General features: G+C 47.7%; 11 protein-coding genes across 11 annotated transcripts; 7 read left to right on the top strand and 4 right to left on the bottom strand.

Annotated features, from left to right (window-relative positions):
- Nucleotides 1-699: 699 nt before the first annotated feature.
- Nucleotides 700-1,404, top strand: TERG_02058 (uncharacterized protein; the record flags this gene model as incomplete). Its single annotated transcript, XM_003237288.2, has 1 exon — nt 700-1,404. One exon carries the CDS (start codon nt 700-702, stop codon nt 1,402-1,404), a length of 705 nt encoding a protein of 234 aa, XP_003237336.2.
- Nucleotides 1,405-1,918: 514 nt separating this feature from the next.
- On the bottom strand, nt 1,919-2,647 carry TERG_02057 (uncharacterized protein; the record flags this gene model as incomplete). Its single annotated transcript, XM_003237287.1, has 3 exons — nt 1,919-2,329; nt 2,393-2,487; nt 2,551-2,647. 3 exons carry the CDS (start codon nt 2,645-2,647, stop codon nt 1,919-1,921), a joined length of 603 nt encoding a protein of 200 aa, XP_003237335.1.
- A 1,390-nt stretch (nt 2,648-4,037) lies between these two features.
- TERG_02056 (uncharacterized protein) lies at nt 4,038-4,863 on the top strand (the record flags this gene model as incomplete). The annotated part of the gene is made up of 5 exons (XM_003237286.1): nt 4,038-4,358; nt 4,425-4,450; nt 4,519-4,613; nt 4,671-4,728; nt 4,791-4,863. The coding sequence occupies 5 exons, from the start codon at nt 4,038-4,040 to the stop codon at nt 4,861-4,863; spliced, it is 573 nt and encodes a 190-aa protein (XP_003237334.1).
- An 812-nt stretch (nt 4,864-5,675) lies between these two features.
- TERG_02055 (uncharacterized protein) lies at nt 5,676-7,622 on the top strand (the record flags this gene model as incomplete). Its single annotated transcript, XM_003237285.1, has 2 exons — nt 5,676-6,453; nt 6,520-7,622. The coding sequence occupies 2 exons, from the start codon at nt 5,676-5,678 to the stop codon at nt 7,620-7,622; spliced, it is 1,881 nt and encodes a 626-aa protein (XP_003237333.1).
- Nucleotides 7,623-8,571: 949 nt separating this feature from the next.
- TERG_11797 (uncharacterized protein) lies at nt 8,572-9,088 on the top strand (the record flags this gene model as incomplete). Its single annotated transcript, XM_047750855.1, has 2 exons — nt 8,572-8,908; nt 9,012-9,088. 2 exons carry the CDS (start codon nt 8,572-8,574, stop codon nt 9,086-9,088), a joined length of 414 nt encoding a protein of 137 aa, XP_047605569.1.
- A 122-nt stretch (nt 9,089-9,210) lies between these two features.
- Nucleotides 9,211-9,947, top strand: TERG_11796 (uncharacterized protein; the record flags this gene model as incomplete). Its single annotated transcript, XM_047750854.1, has 1 exon — nt 9,211-9,947. One exon carries the CDS (start codon nt 9,211-9,213, stop codon nt 9,529-9,531), a length of 321 nt encoding a protein of 106 aa, XP_047605568.1. The 3' UTR covers nt 9,532-9,947.
- Nucleotides 9,948-10,924: 977 nt separating this feature from the next.
- TERG_11795 (uncharacterized protein) lies at nt 10,925-11,870 on the bottom strand. Its single transcript, XM_047750853.1, has one exon. It carries the CDS (start codon nt 11,621-11,623, stop codon nt 11,321-11,323), a length of 303 nt encoding a protein of 100 aa, XP_047605567.1. The 5' UTR covers nt 11,624-11,870; the 3' UTR covers nt 10,925-11,320.
- A 907-nt stretch (nt 11,871-12,777) lies between these two features.
- On the top strand, nt 12,778-13,366 carry TERG_02053 (uncharacterized protein; the record flags this gene model as incomplete). Its single annotated transcript, XM_003237283.1, has 3 exons — nt 12,778-12,875; nt 12,946-13,037; nt 13,107-13,366. 3 exons carry the CDS (start codon nt 12,778-12,780, stop codon nt 13,364-13,366), a joined length of 450 nt encoding a protein of 149 aa, XP_003237331.1.
- A 1,482-nt stretch (nt 13,367-14,848) lies between these two features.
- On the top strand, nt 14,849-15,252 carry TERG_02052 (uncharacterized protein; the record flags this gene model as incomplete). Its single annotated transcript, XM_003237282.1, has 2 exons — nt 14,849-14,910; nt 14,982-15,252. 2 exons carry the CDS (start codon nt 14,849-14,851, stop codon nt 15,250-15,252), a joined length of 333 nt encoding a protein of 110 aa, XP_003237330.1.
- A 711-nt stretch (nt 15,253-15,963) lies between these two features.
- Nucleotides 15,964-16,642, bottom strand: TERG_02051 (uncharacterized protein; the record flags this gene model as incomplete). The annotated part of the gene is made up of 2 exons (XM_003237281.2): nt 16,560-16,642; nt 15,964-16,503 (listed from the first exon to the last, which is right to left on the bottom strand). Exons 1-2 carry the CDS (start codon nt 16,587-16,589, stop codon nt 15,964-15,966), a joined length of 570 nt encoding a protein of 189 aa, XP_003237329.1. The 5' UTR covers nt 16,590-16,642.
- A 412-nt stretch (nt 16,643-17,054) lies between these two features.
- Nucleotides 17,055-18,163, bottom strand: TERG_02050 (uncharacterized protein; the record flags this gene model as incomplete). Its single annotated transcript, XM_003237280.1, has 3 exons — nt 17,055-17,511; nt 17,562-17,784; nt 17,872-18,163. 3 exons carry the CDS (start codon nt 18,161-18,163, stop codon nt 17,055-17,057), a joined length of 972 nt encoding a protein of 323 aa, XP_003237328.1.
- Nucleotides 18,164-18,659: the final 496 nt, after the last annotated feature.

Raw genomic sequence — 18,659 nt, 5'->3', positions numbered from 1 at the left:
TATCTGTGCCAAATTTCCCCTAACTTAGGTGCTTTTCCTCAATCCGATGCATAAAGGTTGGCGGACATCGATAGTCGTTATCTGATGATCTTATCTCCACGTGATACGGATAAACCAAAATCCTGGAAAGCCAAAAAGTTTAATGGGCGAAATCTTGGCATCAAAATTCAAAATTTTGAGGAAGCTTTTGATAGGGGAAAAAAAAAAAGGTGCTTCACAAGAACAAGACCTATTAATTCAACTGCGCATAGAACAGGCCGTTTTCTCGACAATTTGAATACAATTCACTGACAAAATGCTGCGAGAAGTGTAAGTATAACCATTTCATTTTACTACTATGTTTCTGTTGTAACTTGAATACTAACATTGATCAGGGTACCACGGAATGCCCGAACGCGGCGCATTCTCAAGGCCAGAGAACCGCAAGTGATTGAGCCTCCAAAGCAAACACTCCTGCTCCACGGTCCAAAATGTCCTTTACCGCTCCATACAGTGCTAAAAACCTTCCACTCGCTCACAAAACCTCACTCTGTTCTGTTCCACAAGAAGAACGAAAACATTCACCCATTCGAGAACACGGAGAGCCTTGAGTTTCTAGCCACAAAGAATGAGTGTGGCATCGCTATTTATGGCAGCAGCAACAAGAAGAGGCCAAACTGCATTACCATACTACGTATATATGATTCCAAAGTGCTCGACATGTGCGAGCTACTACTGCTAGGAACACAAGCTGAGATGGAAGCCGACGCTGCGGCACAAAAGAATGCCAAATCTGCTTTCCAGCTCAATGTTGGCGTGGGTATGAAACCCATGATTCTTTTCTCGGGAACTATATGGGCCGACGAGACCTCCGGAGTCTTCAAGATGCTCAAGAGCATGTTTTTGGATATTTTCAAGGGTGAAGAGACCGAAAAGATAGACGTTGAAGGATTGCAGTACATTCTCATGGTTGCTGCTGAGGAGCCCCAAGACAGTGGTCTTTCAGCTACCAACAACTCCTTGCCGGCCATTCATTTGCGGTGGTACAAGATCCGAACCAGGAGGAGCGGTCATAAGTTGCCTCGCGTGGAGCTAGAAGAAGTTGGACCAAAGTTTGATTTTAGAATCGGTAGAGTCAGAGAAGCTGATGAGGACACCATGAAGACGGCGATGAAACAAGGGAAGAGGCCACAGGATATGGAGAAAACGAAGAAGAATATTGGTATGGACAGCATTGGCGATAAGATTGGACGAGTACATCTTGGTCGCCAGGATTTGAGTGACTTGCAGACTAGAAAGATGAAGGGTCTCAAGCGACGAGCGGGTATCGACGATGAGGACGAGGATGAGGAGATGGGAGGTATGGAATCAGATGAGATTTTAGAAGATGAAGATATCAGTCACAAGCGACCGAAGAAAGAGTAGTTTGTCTGATTGTGTTGAGTGTGCTGATTTCGAGAGATGGAGAAAAAAAGTTATTCTGGATGCTTTATGCAAACTTATCTATTAGCATGGCGTTATGTTAGGTTGGGTTTCGACAGAACAGGTAGTGATACACATGCTTTGGGTTGCCGACGTTCTTTTATCATGGCAAGAAATGTAGACAGGTGTCAAATTAAGCTAATAAGCATTATGTATATTTGGGCCGCAAAGGCATCCGTGCGGAGATGGGCTAAAACCGTCGTCCAAACAGAAAAAGAAAATTATCAACAACGTCGCTCAAGAAAAGAGACGAGGATGAGTGTGAAATCAGACCCAAGGCAGGCGTTACAACGGAAGTTATCAACAATGAACCCCGGATAACACCCTAACCGCGCCCAGTGATATTCCATTAAAAGATATTAATAAACAGAAGGATCTAAGGTCCGGAGAAAGGAAAAGAGCTCATGTATACATTGCGGATATCCTTTAGGTCATTTCACACAGACTATTTCATGACTTATAGGAGAAGAGCAAATCCAGCAAGGAAACCGGTTGCCACGACAGCCATTCCATACATCTGGCCGACATTCAGGAGAGCCTGGGGGCTTGCCATACCCTTCTTTGGCTCGTCGGTAGCAGAAGCAGACCCGTCGCCGAATCCAGTGTAGACGGCACCGCTGGTAGCAGAAGTACTGGAAGTCTGGGTGGCTGTCATGGTAGGCTTAGCGGTGGAGTTTGGTGGAGTGGGACTCTGAGCACCGCATGGGTGGTCTTGACGACAGGCGGACTGGCAAGCATGGTCGCCATTGCAGTTCTTGACACATAGGTTGTTGGATTCTGTGCAGAGAAAGTATGGGATGGTCTGAGAGTATTCGGTTGCGTTGGGGGTCTTGCCATTGCTGCAGGTGCAGTCAAAAACAAGAGTGTCCTAATTATGCGGGTTAGCTACTATTCCTGTATTCTCTCCGGAGACGAGGCAAGGAGCGCATACAGGATCACAGTCGTTTGCTGCTGGAGTCTCTGAGGTCCCTGGGAGCTGGAGGCAGATAAGAGGACATGAGGTTTGCTGAGCCAAACACCATTGTTCTGTACAGCAAGAGTTAGCCTGGTGATATTTCAAGACTCGACAGATCACACAGATTTACTGACGTCTGGTAGCTTTGTCCACATCATCTGGGTTAACGACCTGTGCAGAGGCTAGGCGAGCAACAGCAACGGCTGCGAGAAGAGCTTTTGGGAAGAACATGGCGACAGTAGCTAGTGCTAGGTAGTTAGTTAGCAAAAGAACATGACTCTAAATATCTCCGCTGACAGGAAGATATATGATATGAGATTCCACAGTCGAGGAACCGGGTGCTTGTGAAAACTGTCGACGGGGTACATGCGTAACAATCCTCGTGGACGTACCTGGGGTATGACAGATATGGCAGCAGAAGGTACCAGGCTGATAAGTGTCCACACGTGCGAGAAAAGCAACTAATCAACAAGAGCGAGAGACTGGGGCAAAGAATGGCAGAGCTGATGGCGACTGAAAAGCGAGAGATGGAGAAGATAAGAAGCAGACGGAGAGAAAGGAGAAGAAGAAAAAAAAGGGGACGAGAAAGCGCGAGAAGTTCCTGCTCCTCGCTCTTCTGCCCCTTGCTCTCTCCAAGCCTAAAAAAGGTAATTGAGACAAACAAATATTAAAAAGTTCGAGGCTAGCCGTGATTGGACAGTTGCATGGCCATGGGATCGGCTAGGTTAAGCCTATTTGGGACTAGCGCGCTCACTTTGCGGGCAAACTTAGTGCCAAGACAAACTATTCCCTTTTTGGATGTAACTTATGTCATCCTCGACGTTGCTTATTTTTATTTTTAGATAAGCTTAAAAGCCTAAAAACAGACGTTGAAGCTGAAGATGAAGACGACGGAGGTGTTGCAGCTTTTATATCCATCAAAAAAGAGTAGAAAAGGGCTGGTGCGCGGTGTAATACTCAAGGACGAGGTGGTGTTGAGCTTGTTGAGCTTTCTCGAGATCAGACGTGGATCTGCAAGGTTATGGGGACCTAACTAGCGACCAGCCGAGGTGGCACTAGGCCTTGGCTGCGTCGCTCTTCACGCAGTTCTCCAGAGGGAAAACGTCAAACCCAACCAACCTCTCCCCCAATCTGCTAATCTCCAGCAGAACTCCTCCCTGTCGTCGCCCCATACCCTCTCTCCATCAACCGAAGTTATTAGTGTGTTTCTTTTTAGGTATGTTCAACTATCGGTAGAGCTGCTGTCATTCGCCCCCCATGGACTGCGGATGACCTCGTACACCCCCTATCCTAAAGCTTCCCGGTCTTGTCTCACCCCATGCAATCTCTCCATGTGTGAATTTGAGACACGCATTGATAAGTCACACGGTGCACCCTCCACGTCAGTGTACCAGCCTTCGCTAAGCATGCTGTCTCATGTATAGTTAGCTCTTTTAAACGCTTTCGAAAGCCGGCCTTTCCCGCATACCCGGAAACAGTGCTCTACCACCCTCTCATACACTCACTCACTTTCCTTTGAAGAAAACGACTCTATCCGGGCGCAGTATAAATCCTCGAAACCAGCCGGACTCTGATACTCTGATGGATGGAGCCGGTCGGATCGCCTCGCGCGCAAACCGCGATGCTTCCCCAGCCACTCCATGTGGATTCCATAGGCGCTGAGACAGCTTCCGCTCCCCGCGCCGGAACGCCTCAGTCAAACCCGCAGACAGCTACCCCGCCTTACTGGAAGCACTCGCGCAATATCTCACATGCATCTCACACCTCCCTGGACCGGTCCAGTGGTCTGATAACGCTAGAGGATCATAGCGAGGACCCCTCATGCGATAAAAGCAAGGGGCTTTGGGCCAAAAACGTAACCATCGACAACTATGCCGTTGTCAAGGGGCAGTCGGGAATCGGGGCGTATGTCGTATGGATATGTAACATTCAGACTCTGGAGGTGTGTCCCCGGTTTCTCTCCTCTGAAAGCACGGAGCACTTCGGTACTGATGCTTAGAATGTCTAGGGAGCATCCATGGTGGTTCGGATGAGGTTTGTGTCCATCTGCACGTTTAGGCTACAGCATAACACCTAGCATTAACTTACGTCCATTAATATAGGTACTCCCAGTTTGTAGACCTTCGATGCAAGCTTGCGGAGGCATATCCCCATTGCAAGAAGTCCTTGCCAGTTTTGCCGCCTAAGAGCGCATTATGTATGTTCTACCTACGCAAGACACTCATCTCGGCTCTTAAGTTAATGAATAATCTAGTTAAATTCAACGCAAAGTTCCTCGAAACAAGACGACAGGGCCTTGCCTATTTCTTAAAGTGAGTACTTGCGTACCGGAACTATACTTGTCGCCTGCGGCACGTTTTCTGACCTCGATTAGCTGCGTTTTACTGAACCCAGAGTTTTCTGGATCTCCTATTCTTAAAAATACCCTTTTTACTCACTCCGCCTAGTCTCATAACTCCCAGCCCCTATTATTACTTAGACAAGTCGTGGTTAATCACAGGCACCAAACAGGATTTGGTACAAGCCCTTGGAGTATGCACCCTGTGTCATTCTGGGTTTATATCTTAGCCTTGATAAAGCTTTTTAAAATACCAGCAATACCGTAAACAACCAGTCCTGTCCAAATTGCATAAGAGCTCAGGGATTCCCCAGTAGTTTAAATCAGCCTCCAGTGGCGAGCTTCGGTTAAGCCGCCCAAGGGTACGGAGTAGCTGCCATGCCATTAACTAGTCGGTTCCTGCAACTTCGATAGCATTAGCCGCGCCGACAACAGGCTTCTGTCTGGCCTCACTGCATGTCATTCCGGACATTCACTATCAGAATAGACTATTTCAAGGAGAAAAAGACATGAATTATCCTCTTTTTGCAGACATTTTTTCGCATTTTGTAGATTCCTTCTTCACTTTATCGATTAGTCAGCGGAATATACCGTACTAATACACTGATACACATCAAAGTTGAAAGATACAAGGTGTATACATCGTAATATGATAACCAACCTAACTCCAGGGCAGCAACCGCGACTTCGAGATAGTCAAGAAAAAGAGGCGACGGCGAGGTCATTTTTTTTCGCAGCGGACAAGCTGCCAGGACGCGAATACAATAAAAACGCCGTAGGTGCATGCTGGCCCCACGGGAACAGTGCGAGGGATAGCCGTCGAGAGCCCATACCAGGGAGCTCGTTCTCCTCTCTTCCGCTCTGCCGCCATGGTGCTTGTTGTCTAGCCACAGATTTTTGCCCCCTTGGACCACGAACCAAATGATGACTCGCACCGTGACATCTCCGCCGTCGTGCAGTACGCGAACCAGGACACAGCGCCAGCATCATCAGCAACACCAGCAGCAACACGACCAGGCGCCGCCAGGCTTCGCCGAACCGCCACCGCCGACCTCTGCCTCCCCGGTACTTCCTCCGCACCAGGAACACACCCATGCAAACACACACCAGGTTATCTACGCCCACGACGAGCCGCCGCCAAAACGAACAAAGCTACACCATTCCCCGCCCCAGGTGTCTGGGCAGCTCCCTCTGCGCGCCAGAGATGCTCAGGGCCAGTCCAGCGTCGTTGCACGGCCTCACTCTCTACCCCAGCGGCACATACAGACGCAATTGGTGACCATCAGAAGTCCCAGGAACGGCGATGACAGTCCTGGAACCAGCGCAGGTGGCTGTCTATCGTTCGCTAAACCGGATGCTACAACCAATTCTGCCACCAGGACCAGTGACTCGACGTTAGTCCGTCCAACGAGGGCTTCGTTGAGACATCCTCGATCTATACAGGTGGATGAAGGAGATATGCCCCTTGTCCAGAGAGCTCCGGGTGGCGGAGAAGATGTTGATATGCAGGGTGTTGAAGCTACTACTAAGAATGAAGTTCATCTGAAAACACCGCAGGGGCCCACTGCCACAACTCCAGCCGGAGGGGAAAAGAGGTCCCTGCGGTCTCATGATGGAGGCACCCGGCCGTCCAAGAGTGAATTGGCCATGTATTTCCCCAATTATGAACAGATCCTTAGCTTGGAACCAGCAAAACAAGGTAGGTAATATGTTTTGCTTGGTATATACCGTCTGGTTGCTTGCATGCTAACGCATCAACTTTTAGAGTTCCTCTGTGCCGAGACGACAGTTACCCTGGTGGATGACCTCGCTGAACCAGTAACACTAGACCATGAAGAACTAAAATCTTCTTCACTGCCACAGAATCCCCTTGAAAATTTACACAACGCAGAAGTCGTTGATGTTGGATCATTCGAAGGAGCTGATGGTAAAGACCTGTTGGATGAAGATACCTTTTTCAAAGCTCACAGGAGGCTTGAAAGGCAAGAGAAGCAGCTGCGCAACCTTGAAAAGGAGCGAGCTCAATATGAAAAGACCCAACTAGACCACTTACTAGGCGAGCTACAGGGTCACGACTGGCTCCGGGTCATGGGAATCAACGGAGTCACCGACAGTGAAAAGAAGCTGTACGAGCCTAAACGAGACTATTTCGTTGGAGAAGTCACTGCTTTGCTTGAAAAATTCCGAGCATGGAAAGAGGAGGAAAAGCGAAGGCGAATTGAGCGGGAACAGGCACTGCAGGCGGAAGAAGACGAGCAGTCAGACTCGCAGGAAGAAAACGAGAACGAAGATGAAGACGAAGCCGAGGAGGAGGAAGAAGAAGAAGATGATGATGATGAAGAACAAAACGAAGGCGAGGACGAAGATGAAAGTGGCATAGTTGAGGGAAGCTCTGAACGGACATCAACCACGGCAATTGGTAGTCTCCCAGACCCGGACGACGTTGACCGTCTAGCTGCACACCAGCTCTACCAGGAGGTAATATCAGCCACCAAAAACAAAAAACTGAAGATTCGAAAGAGCAATCAAACCTCTCAACCAGTTAAGCAATCCAAAACGCAGCCTCAACAGCAGCCAACAGGAAACAAGGGTCTGGATTCTTCAAAGCCCGTAGCAACATACATCGAGCCCAATCCTTGGCCGACAGGACCTTTCCTATCATTCTTCTCCAAACCTCATCTTCGAGAAGCAGCTCTCAAAAAGCACAAGCGAGGCCGAACGCGAATGGCATTTGGGAAACCCTTGCCGGAAATTGAGGAAGCCTCTTTCCGGCTCCCTGATGAGATCCTCACCCCAGAGGCCATCCGGGCCGCTCAGAGGAGGAACAGGCGGATGAGGAGAGAGGATGGGAAGCCAGGAAACCGGTGATGTATCTGTATTTTCAATCGTTTCCTGTCCTCTGTATTATGTATGTACGTATATGAATAGGCGTGTTCAATGTATACCCTACAAGCTGGCAGCTGGCATTAAGTGAGGGACGGGAAGGATTATGCTGGACTAAGATCAGAGGGCCATATGACTGCAGCCGCCTAGGCAGCGTATACGGCGGCTCCTCTTATCTAGATGCAGATGCATTTATAGATTCCTATCATCAACGGCCACTCTTGCATTGCTGTTCGTTTAGTTTACGTCTTGCTATTGATGCAGATCAAATTTCGGTGTGATAGCTATATATTTTACAGCTTCTATACAGGCAGGTGATGTACCTTTCCATGTAAGGTCGTCGAATTTGGTAGACTTTTTTATGCGGCTTCACGATAGTCTAGGATGGACGCAAGCCAGGGGTAGTTATCCTGGAATAGCCAATGAGGACCAAATATCCCCGACTCATGCTCGAGTCGGAGAATATCAGCTATTTCTATTGACCAGGAAAATATCTCAACACCACTGACCCCCTCATGCCGCTACCCTGGGACTTTTTCCGGAGAATCTCTGCGTACAGAGTCCTGCTTTCGCAACGGGCAGTTGTGTAGATTGGTTGATATCCTGCACGCTGGAGGCAAGTCAACGAGTGAATGCTGGAAGTGACTGACTCAAGCTAGGTCACTCTCTTCAGTTAATGCTTAGCCTTCACGGCTAACTAGCATCATTCACTCGCACATCACCCTTTATAAATGGATTCGGGCGTTGTGGGAAAAGGAAGAAACCTGCAAGTTTCATCCTCGTGCTGTCGAAGACACATAACGACTCTCTGCTGCTCATGACTAGCAAGTTGACAGATTCTATTCCAGTCTTTTGATCTAAGGAAAGTCAGATCGTTGTCTTCATTGTCAGGTCCATTAGATGGACTCGCAAGAATGCAAGAGAGGCTATCGAAATGACCAAATCATGGACCAGAGTTCTGGACCTTTGGGACCCCGTTGGTCCACATAGCTGGCCTCTAGGTAATGTCAATCTCTCTGACGAATGGATCTTCAAGTGTGCTCAAGACCGCGCCGCTCTATGGCCCTACGACCTCTGCAAGGCTGGACTGGTAAGAGTTACCCGTATACCAAGGGGCCCAGCGCTGTTCTGCTTGGTGTTCCAGAATCACTATGCCCTCGTTGGTGATCTAGCGACCTGGCAAAGAAGAAAAACTAACAGGTTGCTCCCCCTGTCGCCAATCAGCAGGCTCGCCATGTTTGACCAGCAGCCTGACAGCATGTTTCTATTACGTTAGTTATATGAAAAAAAGCCCCTCGCCCAGGGGTCAAGCAGACAGTCATCCATGGACTCTGGCGAGATGCTATTTATCACATTCTAACCCCTGGTTATTAGAGGTTAACAAGTCATCGATTTGCAAGGAAACTCAGAGTGGACCAACCAAGTCCACTGGATTCAGTCTCAGATGTTGACCATTATCGGTCAGGCTGGATAGAAATAGAAACATACGAGCCATTATGAAGGTTATTGAATAACGCAAGCCGCTTTGCGAGCCGAATTTAAAGTCTATGGCCGTTATCCTACGAAATGAAAGATGTCATCACGATATCTACACATGACACAAGTTAGCCCGCTTGAACAATTCAAAGACCAGGTTGTGAAAGAGGTTGCAATATTCATGCAAGGTTATGGTCATCCATTGCATTCCATATGCGTCACCGCCGAGACGATCTTGATGAACCCACCCCAGGCCAGCCCCCCAGCTACTACGTCCAATCTGACAAAACCACCTGAATGGAAGCGATGGGAATTAGGTGCCGAAGCGGCCCATACTACCGATTGGCGCCGCCCAAATACACCTAGCTTCCAGACAGGGTGGAGATGTGAGTCCAAAGCTCCGTTGGCGGTTAGGTAGTTATAGGGGAGCTCAGGGACAGTGAGACCTCGCCAAATTCTCTGGCAGTGAATAGTAGTAGTTATCAAGCTGCCTAACAGAAATAGTCGTTAGTTATCTTTGACATACAATTAGAACTCCCTACTACTTTAGCCTCGTCCTAAAGTAAACTAGAGTTGGGAGCAACTTTCACACCAATCTGGGTATAAGAGAGTTGCAACTAGGGTACTCGGTAAGGGTAGTCCATAGAAAGTCAGAAAGTCGGGAAGCCACGAAGCCGGCGATGTATTTCTTCCACCTTCTAGGGTGCGTTGTCCATGCATTCGTTTATTGAAGGAGGTAGTATATTTTAATTCTTTTGACCTCCTTTTTCATTCGACCGATTTAATTTCCCTTGTTTTTCCTCTTTCAATCAAGAGAATCTGGAAGAGCGTCTGGGTGCGAATACGAAATCGCTGGGGCCGCCAACTGGTGAGTTACGCGCTGAGCTGTCAAGTTGCTTCGCTCACAAGGCTTCAAACCTTGCAGATCCTTGTTAGTAGCGCATATGCAGGAGAGATGAGCAAGGAGAGAGAACTCCTTCAACGTACGGAGTACGAGACGGACGATCAAAATTCTCCCGCCTACATGCCCTTCCACTCCAGGAGGATTTATGTGGGTATCATGGAAAGACTTTTTGCTCTATGGCTGTACGCCTCTGCGGTTCCCATAGAATAGGGACGGCCACTCCGCCGGCATCGCTCGCAGCTCGGTCGGCTGCCCATGGGGGAACTGCGCCATCGAACTTTGCTCTGCATCCGAGCAGCACATCATGACCCCTCCAACTCAGTTTCATTTAATGAGAGACGATCTGGTCCTCTGGCTAACCACTTGTACCCGCATGGAATCCGTCCATTATCATGTGCCGTCTCGCTGCGTCTTTCTTCGTCTTACTCCCCACGAGCATCGATCCCGCAAAATAGGGGTAGTTCAAGCTTTCCCCTTGCAGCAACATAAGCATGCAACAGGGAAAATGGAGAGTCGAAGCAACGGTTCTGCGCCCATTTCCCAACACCAGAATGACCGTATCTTTTGGTCATCTGAGGAGCTGTAAAACGTTAACTAAAGCCACCCCTTCAACCAGTTACTAGGTAAGTTACGCAGACGTCCCCAGGGGAGCGGTGCTGTCAGGCCTGGGATGCTGCTTTTCCCCTCTAACAACCATCCTATGATGGCCTGGAGCTGGAACCTGACCCCGTTACAGATCCAGGCTCTGACTTCTCTCAAGCTGACTGGTCAGTGACTGTAGCTTGCCCGTTTTTCTTTTTTTCACCCGGGACTTTCCTTTTTCCTTTAATTTTATTTTTATTTTTATTTTTTGGTGGGTCCGTAACTAATATCGTAGGTACGGAGTACTTCAGTCGCAAATGGCGGGAAAAATGTCATGGCTCCACTCTCATGCAGCATCCGCAGGCAGCAAAGATTCAAAAGCTTTCTCTTGTCATCTTTTGACTCCAAAAACGAAGCATTCCCAAATGACTTCGGCGCTGGGCAGAAGTAAGGGTGAGGGAAAAGGTCTGATCCTGTTTTCATCGTAACGATCAAAATATCCCCCAAAGATAGGAAACTGGTCGTTCCGTTAGTTTGCTCCTTCTCTATCATGATCCAGCCTGGCTGCTAGTATATCCGCATGGCTTTCATGGTGATTTCATCATGGGTAGGGCGTAGCACTTCCATGCTTCGCTTACCATCTATCTCTGCTCGCTCTCCTGTGAAGAAGCACAACAAGTCTGAGATAGGTGAGTTGGAACTTGGCCTCAATGACTGGTCGTTATATATCGAGACGGAAGGGAAAGGTAGCATAAGCAAGTATATTGTCTGGCGAGGGGGCGACTCCCCCCTTCTTCCCCCAATATCGCCTTGGTCGCCTTGGTACCTTATCGAGGTGAGAGTATGAATGACATGACATTGCCCTAAGTGTCAAATCGTGCAGCCGTCGAATGCTCCGCCAATCAAATATAGCCGTAACTGAGGGACCCCCACAGAAAGACAAGTTCGGCGACTGACATGGTAACGCCCCGTTGGCAGGTATACAACTTGTTTGTTTCTTTTTCTCCCGGTCAGGATATGGCATGTCACATTTCCTCTAGATGTGCAAATCAGAATTTTCAAAGCAGTGCGAAAAGTGCAACGTATCGACTGTTTTTTGTATGAGCACGTCGAGCAGACATGGTTTGAGTAAATTTTGTTTCAGAAAAAGAATGGTGTGCAGGAGGGCAGAGGGGATGCATTATTCTGAGCCTGAATAAACTTTCTTGACAATACTGGTTTGCACTGCAGCAGTGAATATCGAAGTCCAGGGAATCAATGGCTAACCAATACCGCGCGCCTTCTGGTGGGTGGGAGGGTGGGTGATCCTCGTAGCTCTCTTTCCCGGCCTGGGCTTGCACAAGCACACATGCATGCCTGTCATTGTCATTTCGCAAAACACAAATCGCCTCCAGAAAGGCACTAGTTAGCGCATAAAAGCCAAAACGGTCTGAACGTAAATTCACAGCATCTTGAGAGAACATTCCTATTGTATTAAGCTCCACGTCACACCAATTCCGAGTAAAAAGAGTTTGCAGTTGTGAGGAGCTGCACTTGTACTTCCATTCTGGGTTAAAATGGAAAAATATAATCGAGATCAGCCGTCCGAGCTCAGATCAACCGGCTATTGCTCTTCGATATTTCGACGGCCATGTCCGGCTTATCAAGTATCAAGCTGATGAAACGAAAGGCGGTGTGAATCCAGTCAAGATTTGGCAGATAGCTTCATCGAGTTAACAAGAAAAGAAAAGAAAGAAAACCGAACGGGATTATCAGTCTTTTCCACTGCTGCAGGCCCGTTGTAGGAGGATATTGGAGCATGGATTGTGGTTTGGCTCAAACGTCCTGCATCCGCTCGCCCAATTTTTTTTTTTTTTTGGTGTGTTTTTTTTTTTTTTTTTTTTTTTCTTTCTTTTGAGCTCTGTGTATTCAAGCCAAACCTGATGGACGATGAAGTCTTCTGGAAAAGGAGGAGAGAACTTGTGGCGACGGTCGGTGCTATTGTCTTTTCTTCTTCTCCCAAAACAGAGTCCTCGTTCAGAGATAATGGAGTCTCCCGGGGATAAATAGATGGACACTCCTCGACCTCATCCAGAATTGGAATTGGCTGGCAGGACGGTCAATATTTTCCTCTTCCTTTCTCCAGCATAAGACACGAGCTGCCTTTCTCATTCTTCTACACCAGATTGCTCGCCGAAAATGAATTCTGATATTCCAAGCCCAACGAGTTCTATGGAGGTTCACCATGGAAGCCCTCCGCCTGATCCACGTATATTGCAAGGCAATGGTGTTGCAAGGTCTGGTTCTCTCCTAAACTATGGTATAAAGACACAAGTGGTTGCTAATAGTTAACATTTCGGCCCACAGCGCTACGCAAGAGCGGTTTGCAACCTTGGGTAATGGCTCTGACAGCAGGAAGCCATCGGGAAGCAATCTCCTGGAAGAGTTGCCAGCAGATAGTGAGAAACTAGGCTCCTAGAAAGCTGTACGAAAAGTTGTGTCGTCTCGAGCTAATAATTTATATCAAGACACAAGGAATGGCTACTCGAAGACTGGGACCACGAATGGCATGCTTCCGAGATCCGATCCTTCTGATATGGCCAGCCCTCCTAGAAAACGACGCAAGCTTGACTTAACAAGCTCGTACATTTTCTGCTTTCCAGAGGCCTATGGACAAGAGTTGAAGATGCCTACAGCTGAAGATAAACAACAGCCTGGCGATGAGCCTGACAACAGTCCCAATGAGAAGAACGAGGTCGAAGCAGGCAATGAGGGTGCAGATGCTTGACGAAGGCCCTGAAACGGCGACGAAGGGCTGCAGAGTCCGAATTAATTTCCGGGGAATCACACCAGGATCCCGGATCTACCAATAGGACCATTACCAGACATCGAGCCCAATTGCTTAGGACGATGCTCGTGGCAGCCCGCCCTAGGCTTGGACGACGTCCAATGTTCGTGTATTTGTACATTAGTTGGAGGTTGAGATTAGGTTGCTGGGTTTGGCTTGAAGTTTGCTGGATAGCTCTTATTATCGTTCGGAAAATAATAAACTTGACTCCTCTCTTTTAGTCTGATATCCACCACCTGCCCCTGAACGGTTCTTTCCGCATCCCAGGCCCCACAGTGATCAGAGATGAGACGAACGCACCGTTAACCTCTGACAATAACGTCTGGAGTGCGGAGTGATGGTCTAACGAGTGTGCCCTGATGAGCTGTAAGGGAGAAACACATCGCCATCTCCCCAGTGAGTGTATGTAGACAAGCCACTCCAGCAGTGTGGTAGTGAACTAAGAGGCGAGGCCGCCGGAAGCAGCAGAGGCGTTCCGCGAGAAAAACAAATATGATATGCATGTCGTTTGCCCTCCCCGTTCCCCAGAGTTCGTTATTGTTGTTCCGGGGAGACGGGAGCCAGCGTCCCATCAGGCTCGTGGGCGTTGTCGCACATGTGGTCCATTTAAAGTCTCGATCGCATACTTTGCATCCGTGTTTTCGGAATCCCGAGATCGAGTTCCAGTTCACTGACTAGTTCATGTCCTGTGGGATTTTCCGGATCCTTCTTGGCGGCGATTTCTTGATAATAATCAGAGGCAATAATCGCTTATGTTGTTGCGGCATCTCTTGCTGAAGTTCCGAGACCTGAAGACTGAGATCACAAAATATCAAGCCTTGCAGGAAGGCGCCCGTTAAAGTTGGAGTTTATGCAGCAGTACATCCCCCTATGGGGCAAATCAAGACAGTCTGTACGGACCTGTTCGCCCTATGACATTGCCCTTATAAAACCAAGCATTAAAACAAGGGCAGTATAAGCCCAGTGGAAATATGATCTGTGTACAGGGCGGATAATGCTCTCCGCACCAATCAAATAATAAAGATCGATGGGATAGACCGCCACTGTAGTATGCTAGAAAGGCCTGAGCAATTAAAAATGCGTAGTCCACACTACAATGAGCCCCTTTGGCTTTTGTTCTCAGTAAAGAGTCAAACTACCTGCACTTAAGAGTCAGGCATTTATGTGAACATCAGGGGTGTGTGACAGAGGCTCGGCAGCCTAGTCTCGTCCATCTATCAAAGATGTACTTAAATGCCCATCTTTTTGTTTCTTAACTGTCTTTGTTCCTCTTCATTCATCCACTGCACAGCTTCACCTTATCCCAAGACTTCCCAAAAACATAAGGTTGCACCTCTTGCTCTTTGATTCTTTGAAAGATCTGACATCTCAACCAACACCAATAAACAAAGACTTGTCCCGAAAGGAAAAACATAAAAAGCCATGGGAGTTCCGCTCAATGGTGGAGAGAAGTGGGCGGCGGAGGAAGAAGAAAAGAGAAAAACGTAGGTTTCCTTCGGTGATATAGCGTGTATGACGCGTTGTCATCGATGCTAACCATGGTATTATCAATTAGGTTGGAGTCGTTAAACAAGGCTATAGAGAAGCTGGATGACTCCGTGGCCAAATCCCAGGACAAGGCAGAACCGGGAGATATAAGACGTGATTTCACTGAAGCACCGTCTGAGGAGCCTGCTAATAATTCGGGAGAGGATGACGCGGACCAGCTCCAGGAAAGCCTCGACCTGAACGAGTTTGCAAGATCTCACGAGGATAGCGCCTTTACGCGTCATCTTGACAACTGGCTGAGGTTTCACGGTCTTGACCCGGAAGAGCTAGCCCACTGATAGCTTCTTGTAAGTTTTTAAGCTATGCCTTTTGACTTTTTGATTTGGAGCGCGAAAACCAAGGGAACGGGGAAGAAACTAATCTTGGTGCGGAAACAGATAACGAGTTCTTGACCAGAACACCATTCTAAAGTTCATGATCCAGCAGAGCATCTAGTGACCCCAGCTGGGGTATTTATGCGAACGGGCTCGACGTTGTATTGAGTTTTTGTGTGATAACACAAGTCATAGTTGTTTTGTTCTATTGACGTCTTTTTACACCGAGTGAAACTTCCTTTATGTTTTCACTTTTAACCTATCCTGCTGAGCAGTAATGCGGTTAGCAAGGGTCTCGTCTATTCGTTGTGTATGTGAACCGGAGTGATTTGTGATTTCAGAGAGAAGATTATGTCTCGTCATCGCCTCGTATGATCCAGTGCTTTGAGCTGTCAGAGACAACAACAAAGAGCCGGTGACAAGGCATACGACTAAGGATGACGATACGAAGGATTTCATCATATTATGCATCGAGGAATAAAAAATTGTTAGAAGAACTTACAAATCCATCAATTACCTGAATATTTCTGCCTTGAAATCCACGAATGCAGCTAATCTCTCTATTCGGAAGGAGACGACCACTCTGGGTGAACATCCCCGAGAGAGGGGAGTAAGTCGACGGATATCAAGCTCATTCTAAGAAGTCAAAGCAGACACTTCTCATTCTCGTTCCTTTCATGCATCTTCATAACAGATAATTCGTCGTCGAAACTCGGTTGGTGGTTTGAGAACCTGTGGTGTCTCCACCCGAGGTTTTTCGTTTGGTATTACTTTATTCAAAGTAGTTTGTGTCGTGGTATCTGGGGTTGTAATGGTTTGATTTGTGTGATTTGGTTGTTTAGGTGGTTTGAGCTTTCCCAAATCTTGGTCTATTACATCTCGAGCATTGGAAGACGCGTTATTGGGTTTATCACACTTTTCTTCTTCGCGCGTGTTCGATGTAGTGCTTCCATTATTACTAGAAGACTCCTTTTCTAGTTGCCGCTGGCGAAGAAGAGCCTGGATCTCGCTGTGACGAAATATTTGAACCTGTTCCTCCGTGAGTGTTCTTTTCACGCCATCGAGGTAATACCCCAAGCGGTCATCATATAAGTCATCATTGTCCGTCGATTGAGCTTCCGTGTTATTGAAAGAGCTTGCAAAGAAGTCAGAGGCTACAGTTGGGTTGAAGTCCTGGGTAGTGAAATGTTTTGCATGGAAAGCAGATAGATCATCCTAGTGAAAGATTAGTTAAGCTAAGATTGACACAGGGAGTCCTTTGAACGACATACACATGTGACGATGGGTATATTCGCAGTCATTACTAGTATTTGGTAGGCACCTTGAGCTCGCGAGATGGACTCTTTAGCTGCTCATTCGCCTCGTGTGCTTGTTGTGAATTCTAGAGGCCAGCAGCAGGGATGAGGTCAGAATAAGGTCTCGGCCTTGGCGTGTAATATCACGTGATACCTCTAAATCGCGGAAAAGTATAAACCCGCCTATCGGGCCGACGCGTATAAAAACACATCAGTCATCCTATTCTTGCGGCTTCGGGAAACTCAAGTATGACAGTCTATTCAGTAATTCGGACCACTAGCGATACTAGAAGCCTACACTCAGAATACTAAATTTTAGGAAAAGCAAGTACATGCCCGATTTTGAGTGCATGTGGTTGGGCAGCTCATGGACTTCATCGTGGTAGTCATACATTTATAAGGGTCCTGTAACCCCTTATAATTTTAAATCCCAGTACGAGCCGATGCGTGCTGCTCCAGAGTCTCCCCTGCCTAGACACCCTCAAGGCCTGCTCCATCAGCGATCGAGGTTAGAAGCGCTTCACCGTGTATTTGATTCCCGACTTTTACTTTGACATTATTGAATTTGATTATAAGGTCACGAGCTGGTAACTCTATAGATGTAAGTCGCTCCTTCTCGTCATCAGAAGGCTCTTCGAGCGTCCAAGCGATTGAAATATGGAAACAGCTGGTATAATCGGCATCAATAGAACCAGTAGATGAAGATGGGTTACGCTGGTGTCCTGCTTGCCTCCCGTGTTTTCGTTTTTGCGTACCACCAGGACTCTCATATAAGGGTGGTTGACCGAAGCATGCAAGACTGCTATTTGAAAGACGCAGTAATTGGTTCAAGCCATTATTTGCGGGGCGGTTCAGCCGAAGGACGAGAAACCACCTTGTGTTTTCAAAATTTGACACCCAGGCTAGGTTTTGTGGAGAGACTTCAAACCTGCAGAATGGGTAAGCAATAGAATCATCGACGCAAGGCTGGATACTTACGGCTGGATTTTTGAGTTTTTGATGTAGTCACGAAAAAGGTCAAGAAATGATTCTCGTTGCTCCGTCAAAAGTACCACAGGCCTGGAAAGGCTGATGTGCAGCGGTAGTTGGGCACCAAGATCGCTGTAAAGGAGGCTATGAATAGCTACGCCGTTCCCTTCTGTGCTTTCACATCCTTTGATAATGTTGGATAAGACTCCTAGTTCGGTATTATTAGGGTACCCTCCAGTAAAAATCAGCAACGGTCGGAATATTCACGTCACTACTAATCCTGTGTTTATATTTTTGGGTACTGGAAACATCTACCTACACTCTAGGTAAATGTGAGTTGGCCAGTTACCAACCACATGGGGAATTGCCCTTGTCCTTCCATTGTGAAGGCTGGGATCATCTTGCACGCTGATTCTCGCGGATGTCGAGTACAAGTCTCGAAATTCAGCAGGCAGTGGCGGCAAAGAGGCAGCATCTTGTCCTCCGGATCTTTGCGACACACCGCCAGGCTCACGGCAGCGTCTCTTTGTCGATCTCGATGCGCTGCTGTCCTTGTCTTCCTGTCCGGATCCGCTTTCAGACCCTGTATCGGAGTATTGGACGAGGGACATAGCTACTGGCCCCTATTGGGCAATCAGGGATTTGTTTGTTAAATGTGAATAGGTTTGCCACTCAGGCACGGTAGACCTAGCCAGAAATCTGTTCTGTTTAGTTAGCCAACGAGTTAAGTTAGCGGATTAGCGACGGATAACATTAACTACCGATGGCCCATGGAAATCTCCGATGAAACTAGCTGTGACTGCCACGCCAGTTAACGAGTTATTTTACAGCACAGATCAACTTCGTGACGTATACATATTAACTATGGTGCATATGAAATTGCTTGTTCTTAAGGAGTAAACTACCGACCTCGCTACGTGGTCGTGTTATCAGCCGCAGCTGGACCTCAACGTCTCTCTCAGCCAGACTGCCCCGCCACCGTGCACAACGTGGAGACCTAACATATGCGCTTTACCCTTCTGTATCTGATTGAGGAGTTACGACAGGTGGTTGACCTATTATCCTATTGCTGCCACTCTATACACGGTAACATCGGCTATGCTAGGC

Source organism: Trichophyton rubrum (assembly GCF_000151425.1).
Source record: "Trichophyton rubrum CBS 118892 genomic scaffold supercont2.2, whole genome shotgun sequence".
Taxonomy (NCBI): domain Eukaryota; kingdom Fungi; phylum Ascomycota; class Eurotiomycetes; order Onygenales; family Arthrodermataceae; genus Trichophyton; species Trichophyton rubrum.
Note: the sequence above shows the minus strand (reverse complement) of the source record. Positions and strands in the feature narration are given on the sequence as shown.

Bases quoted from the DNA above. Each gene is read 5' to 3' on its own strand.
- TERG_11795 (XM_047750853.1), bottom strand. From the start codon at position 11,623: ATGCCATATCCTGACCGGGAGAAAAAGAAACAAACAAGTTGTATACCT.